At 43.3% G+C, this 10,479-nt stretch overlaps 1 protein-coding gene across 1 annotated transcript; it reads right to left on the bottom strand.

The window, feature by feature from the left end:
* Window positions 1–520: 520 nt before the first annotated feature.
* On the bottom strand, window positions 521–10,308 carry LSM1 (LSM1 homolog, mRNA degradation associated). Its single transcript, XM_029226238.1, has 4 exons — window positions 9,888–10,308; window positions 5,937–6,005; window positions 4,451–4,566; window positions 521–1,076 (listed from the first exon to the last, which is right to left on the bottom strand). The coding sequence occupies exons 1-4, from the start codon at window positions 9,931–9,933 to the stop codon at window positions 906–908; spliced, it is 402 nt and encodes a 133-aa protein (XP_029082071.1). The 5' UTR covers window positions 9,934–10,308; the 3' UTR covers window positions 521–905.
* Window positions 10,309–10,479: the final 171 nt, after the last annotated feature.

Genomic DNA, 10,479 nt, shown 5'->3' with positions numbered 1-10,479 from the left:
CCCAAGGTGCTAGAGAGAACAGAGTCCAGGTTTCGGAAAGTACAGCCTCTTACGCTTCCTGTGTGATCAACATCATTCCAGAAAAGGGGCATCACTTGGCTTGGCTGAGAATAACCTAGATATATCAGTCACTGCAACACGATTTTATCTGTGCTTTTTGATCACAGCATAGGAGGCTCAAGACTCAACCGAAAGGACTAGAAAACCTAACGAAATTAACAATATTTAGAGAAGTCCGTTATGTGATCTCGGAAACGCAGCTGGGATAGCTGTTGGTGAAGCAAACAGCTGCTTCTCAAACAAACACCAGCTTCTCTTATAATCAGTAAGTGCAAAACTTCACGGAGAGAGCCCTCCTCAAGCCTGAAAACTTGTTTTTCTTATCAGAAAGAAACATGACAAGGGGAGAAAGGAGAACCCACAGGATATCTGGTATGAAAATATTCCTTCATAAGTAACTAGTAGGTTGGAATTGTGACAGAAGGGAGATCCCAGCATGTGTGTGTATGGACTGCTTATACCTTTGATAGCAGAAATTTAATGACTATTCACTGAAGGCAACTCAAACTTGGGAAATAATAACATTGCAATTTTGAGATTCATATTTTATTTACAAGCGAATGAAGAATATTCCCTGTAACCATTAATTTGGGGGGAGAAGAGCAATATAAAGAAGTAGTTGCTGGCTCCACAGTGACGTGTGAGAGGAGTCCGTGCCACTGTTTCTTTAAATGATTTTGTTATTAAAAAAACCGAAACAAAACGCACGATTTCTTCACGTTGCATATGTGAAAGAATTCCAAATAAAAATGACTTTTCAAAGCTCTGCAGTCCCTCGTCAAATGTGTCACTTGGTTTGGTGACAGCCCCTGCTCCCCAAGAGCTACAGCCTCTGAGCAGAAGACTTAATACTCATCAAGAGTATCTGCTCGAGGGATAGACAGGCCTCGATCCTTCAGGGCCTGGACTTTCAGCTTCTCGGCTTCCAGCTTGGTCTGCTGCTCCACCCTCTGTTCTTCTAGGATTTCTTCAATAGACACTTGCTGGAGGGGTGTGTCACTCTCCTTTTCCAAGTCCTACAAAACAAGCAGGTTTGGAAAACTTCACCTGATGACCAAGAATAGAAAACATCATAGATCTAAAGGCAAACCAGTTCCTAAATGGATTCCTATATCCAGCTTGGGTTATTTTTTGTACTTGAGATAGGGCAGAAATATCCTATGGACAGATAAATTTTACAAAGAAACGGCTGGCAATGCTCCTATAGAACACATGTGAGTGTGGTTTAACAGGGATCAGTATCGGCATGTATAACAAAGCTTTCGTGTATCCAAAGTAAAGTCCTACATTAGACAGGTACTCCTTCTCTTAAAAAAAAAAAATATTAGGGCTGCTTACAGCTATTTCCCCAGCCCCAGGGAATCCAAGAAAGAAGGTACTGAGGTCAAGATGGCTTAAAATAAATTTCGTATTTATACATGATCAAAGTCAGCCTAATTTCTGGGGGTTTGTGCTCAGTAAGAAGGTAGAGAACACTGATTCAAAGTAGCACCACCACCTGCCCCCCTCACCCCCCGGGCCACACCTGGTCCTGGCTCCATCCCGGGCCAAAGGCAATAAACTGTCCCTCTGCCGCATTAACCAGGAGTTGTTACATTATAACACAGGACTTCTTCCCCCTTCATGGCAACAAGTCTTCTAGAGAAAACCTCAGCAGACCAGTTAGGTTACTAAACCATTTTGGCCCCAATGTATTTCTCGCAAATATTGGCTACTTTTCCCACTTAATATGGCATAATACGCTTAATATTTTTATTTTTGAACACCTTCTAAACATCTGATAACCAATTTTATAATGCAGAACCTTGCTATAAAATTATCTATCTACAGGGCTTCCCTGGTGGCGCAGTGGTTGAGAGTCCACCTGCCGATGCAGGGGACACGGGTTCGTGCCCCGGTCCGGGAGGATCCCACATGTCGCAGAGCGGCTGGGCCCGTGAGCCATGGCCGCTGAGCCTGCGCGTCTGGAGCCTGTGCTCCGCGATGGGAGAGGCCACAGCAGTGAGATGCCCGCGTACCGCAAAACAACAACAACAAAAACACAAAAAAACAAAACAAAACAAAAAAATTATCTACCTACAGACTCAGTTCACTCTCCTTGAGTATACAGGTGTCACTCTGTGTTTTAGTCACATGGAAAGCCTATACCGACAGGGCATTCTTATTTCTCATCCTCCTCTCTGACTTTTAATTATAAAATTCTGGGAAGGCATCAACACATACACAAACTCTCCAGACGTTCCAGCCGACCACTGGATACTTATCTTCAGATGCTGCTAAGGCCTTGGAACCCGCAGGCAGTGACACAGCAGATGGAGGACTCTCACCAGAAAGGTTAGAATGAAAGCCACATAAATTACATAAGCAAGCCCTGCCCTGGGTCAAAAGTTAACTGCATCCAGCAAAATATATATTATCAAGTGTAATCTTCCCTCACAACCCATGGGCAGCAGGAGGGAAGATAATGTTCTTGGCTTAGTGTACTACTTCTTGGGCTTTTCAGTATTATGTGCTGAGCTGTTCATGTGGTTATGATAATGCTGTTTCCTAACAATCAGCTTATTACTTAAGGCTGTGTGTCTCATCATCCTTGAGGTAGAATCCAGGGACTCTGCAAACAACTGAATGTTTACAGAATCCAAATGGCTTCTAGGTTTGAGTTTTCCTAGAATTGGTTCATAATGTCTTCAAACTGACTACCGATTCATAGAACTATGTAAGCATTTCCTGAACCATATTTCCTTAGTGGTACCACTATAAGAATTCTGCAGCATCCAAACCATAACATACAAAAAAAAAGAGCACTTTTCTCCACAAAAGGGCTCCCAGGAAACAATGAAGCTTCAAGAATAAACACAAGTTCACTTCTCTTCACATATATCTACACAGGGGCATGTCTGTGCCAATGTAACTGGCACAGAAAGCATGGATGTGGTGTTTACTACTGTACAACTGAAGCACAGTATGCGTGGATATTTTAACTTAAATCTTTCCCCCCACAGCAAAGTAATACAGTTCCTCTTTAAAACAAAGAGGTGACAATTCCTGCTGCTTAAACATACATCGAAACCAAAAGTATCAACCACAACTATATTTTTAAAATTAGAAAAAGTTATTTCATAGCAATACTTGGACAGTATTGATTAGTTGTTTCTAGCTGTTTCCGACATGAGGTCTCTGAACGAACATGACCCTGGCAAAATTACCTCTTTACTTTGTCAAATGGTCTACCATTAAAAACAGCTACGGACCAAACTACTTCACTCCAAAGACTCCTGTAAACGTGATTTAAGATGTGGCTAGGGATTGGGAAACTTTACTGAAAACTTTAAAGATAAAATCAAGCAAACACCAAGGTTTGATTTTCCTGGAAAACCCAATAATCAGAAGCACGAGGATCGAGTCAAAGGTATTAAATAAAGTACTTTTCTTTTAGAGTAAATGTGTCTCATGTAAAATGTGAAATCAAGTTTTATTTTCTTTAAAAATGTCTGAGTACTTCTAATATATATTTTGGGGGAAGAGTTTTCTAATAGTTCACACACACAGACATATAGACCTACAGTAACACCACTTTAGAGGATTTAACTTTTCACCTGCCAGCTGGCTTTCCTGACAACAGATAACAGGTACCTCTCCTCCTTGGCTGGGAGCTAAGTATGCAAGTGAAGTTGAGCCCATCCTCGGAAAGTTAACAGAAAGGCTTCTTCCGCAGCCATTCTTTCCCCTCCCCGCTTTAAAAAACATAGATATCGCACTGTATATGCAGTGTGTCTTTCCCCCAAACACCACTAATTACCTTTATGTCATGAAAAACCATTTGTAAACAATTGTTTAAATGACTGCAAAATATTCCAGTGTTAACAAGCCACATTTCATTGAATTATTCTTCTCCTGTTAGGTATCAAGCTTTAATTTTCTGCTATTAGAGATACAATAACAACATACTAACGAACACATTTGTGTGGGACAGTATTTACATATATATATTTACATATATATCTATGGCTGCTCCGTGTGGCTTGTGGCATCTTAGTTCCCTAACCAGGGATTGAACCCGGGCCCTTGGCAGTGAGATCGGGAGTACTAACCACTGGACTGCCAGGGAATTCCCATGTAGGACAGTATTTTTTATGATATCAGGTAAAAATCAATGGTATTTTGCTGCTAATGGGATCAAAATCTTTAAAATGCCAGGAGGCACTGAAACAAAGTTAATTGCTCTCTGTAGCTTTCCTTTTACAATGTAGCTTTCCTAAGCTAATTGGGTGGTTTCCTTGAGAAGCTGGGTGAAGGTGGAAAATATATTTTTTCCTTCTTGAAAAGACAAAAAAGAAACCTAACTGGCATGATTATCAAGAGCCATAGCAGCTTAACAGTTTTCACTTACTATTTCTCCTAGTAGGACCACATTTTCTCCTCTGACCACAAAAATCCCTCGAGGAATATCACCGTATTTTTTGCCCACATGAATACGCTCCACAGTCTGATGTAGCACTAAGTTAGCTATAAGTGTACAGGGAAGAAACAAAGATATTTAGTTCAAATTACTTTATAGGTAAAGGTCCATTACTCAATCAGTTATTTTGAGTAGAAAAGATTTAGCTGAACATGACTTTCAAACTTTCTAGTTCTGGAAAAAGCTAAAATTTCAAACAATCTCTTCCTATTACATTGAGACAAACCACTTAGGAGACTTTTAAACAACTGCAAACTGAGAGAGTATTTGGGATTATGTTGCACTAATAAGGAGGATAGTGGAAATAAATGAAGAAAATTAAATTCCTTATGAGTCAGTTGCTAATAACAACATGGCTATAAGAAAATATAAATGACAGGGCACTTGGAAAACTCTAAAGCCCAAACAACTACAGAAATGAAAACTCTGGGTTTATTTGGAAGGAAACCGTTTTTCTATGTTGCGTGGGTATGTGTGTGTGATGATTTACCGAAGATTTAACTTTGTTTCAGTACTTAGGATTCATTTAACCTAATGTAGGTATTCATGGATTATGATATAACGGTAACCTATTTTTTCCCTTTGTCAGATAACCATAATCTGGTAATCTGAGAGTAAAGCCACTATTTACCACTTTTCCCTCATGTACTCTGATGAATTTGACTTAAGGTTTAGAACCACAATCTGTGAAGAATAATTCCTTTTCCTCTTCCAATTGGTGCTGTTTGTCTTACGTGAAGAAACGCGGTATCTGTGCTCTTATCGTCTATAATTCTTACATGTGTTTCAATTATGTTGTTTTCCCTCAGGCCCAAAGCCACTGACCTAAGCAGATGTCCACCAAATGCTGATATGAACTGAGAAGTTCCTTAAGACAGAAGCAAATATAAGGTCTCCTTAGAAAAATGCAGGAGGCAAAACCAAGACCAAGACCTTGAGTCTAATGTATCCCAAGGTATAAAATCCTGAGCTTAATGTTGGGGGTCCCTGAAAAGCTTCAGCAAAGGCCTCTGACCCACTTTTCATTGGACAGGGAGGGATTACCTTCAGGGCAGGAACTGCTTTGAAGAGTAGTCACACCCAAGCCAATGTACAAATGAGCAGCTTTTTCAGTGGACTGAGTTTATTTCTATCATCTGGCTCCCTCTAATGGGGAAAATAAAAAATAGTCCAAAACACTGTCAGCACATGTTCTAGTGAAAACCAGTTTTAGAAATACAAGCTTGTAAACACAAGCTTTTGAACCACCTAATTGTAATTTAGAAAACAATGATGTAATGATTCAAACTTATATTCCATTATGCCAGACACGTGAAAAAAGTTGCAGACAAATAAACTTCGATATGAAACAACACAAAAATACAGTGGGCAGCTCTTATTATCCAGAGTACAGGAGAAGTCCATGACTAATACGTACCAAATTGATCAATGCTTCTTAAAAAGCCTATAAGCGTCCTTCCATCTCGAAGCAGGACCAAGTGCTTTTCTGGGGAGAGGAAAAAAGATCTTTAAAAAATGCACTGTTGGGACTTCCCTGGTGGCGCAGTGGTTAAGAATCTGCCTGCCAGTGCAGGGGACACGGGTTCTAGCCCTGGTCCAGGAAGATCCCACATGCTGCAGAGCAACTAAGCCCGTACCCCACAACTACTGAGCCTGTGCTCTAGAGCCCGCGAGCCACAACTACTGAAGCCCATGTGCCTACAGCTCGTGCTCTGCAACAAGAGAAGCCACTGCAATGAGAAGTCCATTAGCCTGTGAGTTTACAGGGTTAACAACAAAAACAAAGTTCATAGCAGATTAAGCTCTACCACTTCTTCTTCCAGTGTATTTAAGGCAGAGTTCACTGAGGAATTAGAGGGATGACCCCGGCAGCACGGTTTAGATGAGAAGACTGGTGATGGAAGAATCCGAGGAGGCAGCAGAGTGGGGAAGGACTGGGCACGTAGTCAGGGGGCCTGACCGACTGGTTCTAGATGCTGATGCTTGACAGTTAAACCCTCTCAGTGTCATGTCAGTTTCTATACCTGCAAATTTGGAAATTGAATCTAGGTGATCTTTATGATCTTAATTCAAGAATTATTTTCCCCTCAACTGAGATGGAGAGCTTCTATTTCACACACACTCTGGAATCAGGGAAGGTTTTAAATAAAAAAAATACCTCAGCATGCAGAATGAGGATACTGATAATACAACTAGAGCAAAAGTTCAATAAAATTTATGGAGAGCTATGTGCTGTTCTGGGGCCTAGATATAGAGTAGAGCAGGGGTCCCCAACCCCTGGGCTGTGGACTGTTGTCCGAGGCCCGTTAAGAACCGGGGCCGCACAGCAGGTGAGAGGTGGGCGAGTGAGCGAAGCTGCATCTGCCGCTCCCCATGGCTCCCCACAGCTCGCACTGCCGCCTGAGCTGTCCCCCGCCCCGCCACCCAGTCCGTGGAAAAACTGTCTTCCGTGAGACCGGTCCCTGGCGCCAAAAAGGTTAGGGACCGCTGCGGTACAGAATAACATTTAGAGTCGCCAACCTTATGGAACTTATATTCCTGGTGGAGAAAGTCAAACAAATTTTTAAAAATGCCCTATAGTGCGTAGTCTAGTGGAATAATAAACAAGATAGCAGGATGAGAAAAAGAGGGGAAGAAGCTACTGAAGAGAGGGTGGCTAGGGAAAAGCTCTCTGAAGAGGTGACCCTGAGCTGACACTGAAGAATGACAGTCAGCCCGTCAATAGAGTAGGTAGCCAAAGTCATTCATTTGTTCCTTAATGCCATGGATAAAGTACTTTCTAGATGCAGAACAGAGGAACAAGACAGTGATTCTTTCCTGAAGGAACTTATAGGCTTTCTGGGTCTATAATTAAGCACCACAAGAGAGCAAATCTTAATTATGTGAGATTGAGAGAAACTATATCTAGCTGGAGCAGGTATCTGAGTTGGACATTTTTGGCCATAGGAAGAGTGACAGGGAAGGGGAAGAGGAGGGAAATCTGTAATTGAGGCAGAAGAAAAAAGAGCTATGTATCCAAATGTCTGGCGAAAAGTTGAGGGTGTGAAGGGAAATAACAGGAGATGAAGTCAGAGAAGTCCTGGGAGCAGAGGCTGAGTCTGGATGTGACTTCACAGGGAACAAGAAAACTCTGAAGATTAAACTGGCAGAAAAGAGAGAACGGTTTTGAGGCTAGACCCGGAGTCTGAGACATGAAGAAGAGACCTGAACCAGGGGAGAGATGGGAAGGGACAGGATGGGAGGCCCAAGACACTGCAGTTATAAGGGATGGGATTTGTCAGCCAAGTGTGTTTGTATATGTGGGTATGTGTGAGAGAGTGGGGTGCTGAAGAGATGAGTTAAAGAAGATGTAGGAATTCTGAGTCATCATGTCAGGGAGGACCATTTACCAAGAGCTGGGAGTAAAAGAAGCAAGCTCAGTGGAAGGTGATTAGCTGTAGTGATTCTGAAGTGGTATCAGGACACCTATGTAGAAATGTCAACTGGCAACTGGAGATGTAAGACTGGCCAAAGAAGTCAGGATCACAGCAGTTTTTGAATAAGTCCACAAAGAGGTGATATAATAATTAAAGTCCAGGAGCCCTCCTAGAGATTTAAAGAAAGAAGCAAGCCAAAGATGGGACCTAAGTGTCCATCTATTTTAGGGAACAGTAACGGTTGCAGAGGTAAGAAAATCAAGTACCAGTGTTGGAGAAATCAAGAAAATGAAGAATCCCATGGTAACGGTATCACAGTGTTGCAGAGGAGACGGAAGAGCTCGGAGAAGTGCATCAGAAGGTGTCTTTAAGACTGCAGTTTCAGTAGTGTGTTGACAAAAGAAATCAGATTGCAGGGGTAATAGAGGTAGGTGGTCTATTGCAGGTGGTCAGGAAGTAGAGTTAAAATGGGAGACTACTCAAGAGGTTTGGGGGTAAAGATGTGAAAAAAGGGATGGGAATTTGATGGTGAAACACAACTGAGAAAAAATTCGACAGACAAGAACATACATGAAGGGGAGGATTCAGAGGGGGAGCGAGAGAGGATATGAGAGCAACAGGATATTAATGGAAGAAGGTTCCAGAAGCAGTGGAAGGAAAGAGAAATAAGACACAAACTGAAAGGGAGGAATACTTCCTATTCAAATGAGAGGATGAGTGAAAATAGAGAAAGACTGAGGAGAGTGTCTGAATGTCACAGTGAAGGGTACATATGAAATGGTTTCAAATCTTTCAGTAAAGGAGGAGCTTGGAATCTGCACAAAAGGGGTTAGAGGCTTGAGAAAAGCAATTATTTTTAGTAGAATGGCAGGATGTGTTGGGGCCTCAAATAATTCAGATACATAACAAGAGAGGTGAGGGCAAAAGGGCATCCTCAGATAACTAAGACTGAGGATTTCATCACCCATTACAGACAGGCTTGTACAGTGGTTATTCATACATGACTTTGGTCCAACCTACATTTCCCTTCAATAGCAAAATCACTAATTTGGACCTAAAAAGTGATTTCAAACGACAGGAAGAGAATTTAATCATAAACTCACTCTTTAATTTACATACATAGTAACTGTTGAGATTCCTGTAACTTGTTTGGAACTGTGTGTAAACCGTTTTGCAGCAATTATAAGTTAATGAGACAGATCACACGATTGAGACTTTAAAAATGTTTAAGGAATAATTCACAGATGAGAGTTTGGAAAAAGGAAAGACAACTGTACAGAAGTGAGCTCCTCTTCAGGACAGTGACTAGGAATAAGGGAGCTCTTAATAAATGCGAGAGAAAACTGTCTAACAGAAGAAAAAAGTAAGTTTGAAGTGAGTGACTCAAATCTTTCTGGAAAAAGCAATACCTGGTCCGGCAGTGGTCTCCATTACCATAATCCTAAAGTCTAAATACCCTCAACGGTAAAAGATTGCAAACGGCCACACAGCATAAATCCTATGTTTAGTGCTAATTAAGTCCAACTGCTGTTGTATTACTCTTTTCGTTTCTTGAAGAATCCTTTCTCTAAGAATTCTCATTCATCCACCAGTAACCACCCGGTACGTCGAAATGGCGCAGGTGGGAGATAATGCACCGGGGAGGCGGCCAACTTTCACACTTGGGCCTCAGCAGCCGCATCCCTGAAAAGCAGAAGTGAATTCCACAGCTTGCCCGGGGGCCGGTGAAGGCTGCGAGAGACAGGATACAGGGAGCAGGCTAGGAGATGGGCAAACGGTGTGTCCCGTGGCTCCTGCATCCTGTGGAAGATGCCAACGCCGGACGTCCAGAACCTTACTAAAAACACACTGACCCCAGCCCAGACTCATTCTATGAGCTCCCTCCTAAGAGGCACCCTCCTGGGAAGAAGGGTCTCACCCCATACTTCACTCGGAGGAGATGAACTACTCACTGTCGATGTCCTCGATGAGGCTGGCGGTGCCAGGCATATAGTTCATTTTGAGTTGAGATAAGGCTGCAATGTATAGTGGCGGTGGGCCAGCGCGTCCAACACGTCCTTCCTCCAATCGCAGTCGCCGCCTCAGCGGGACCGGGACAGGGACCCGGACCCGTACCAACTTCTCGCCCCGGCTTTCAGCAGCCGGGGCCTGCCGGAAACGCCACCATATTACCCCCACCCACTTCCGGCATCACGTGCCCGTCCTCAAGAAGAGGCGGGGCCGTAGCCCGGTCCTGGGATACGCTTTCCGCAACCCTGATAAGAGGGGAAGAGGAATCTAGATTGGATAGACAGTGGGGAAATGTGTTCTCCCTTTTAAAGGAACACGGTGCTGCCCCTCGTTTTCCTGCTTCCCAGACCCCAGAGCCACGGACCTCCGTCCTTCCACTCTCAGGACGCGGAAGCTGAGGGGGCGGGACCCGGCCTGGGATTGGCTGTTGCCGGCCGACCACCCCTTCCCTGCGGTCCAGTCGCGCTCCCCCGCAGGCGCCTGCGCAATGGGCCGGCCTTGGGGGGCGGGAAGCGCCCGGGGGCAGTGGAGCCG

This window comes from Monodon monoceros, unplaced genomic scaffold (genome assembly GCF_005190385.1).
Source record: "Monodon monoceros isolate NGI ecotype Baffin Bay Population unplaced genomic scaffold, NGI_Narwhal_1 Super_Scaffold_17, whole genome shotgun sequence".
Lineage (NCBI taxonomy): Eukaryota > Metazoa > Chordata > Mammalia > Artiodactyla > Monodontidae > Monodon > Monodon monoceros.
The sequence above is the reverse complement of the archived record's forward strand: the minus strand, read 5'-3'. Positions and strand labels throughout refer to the sequence as shown.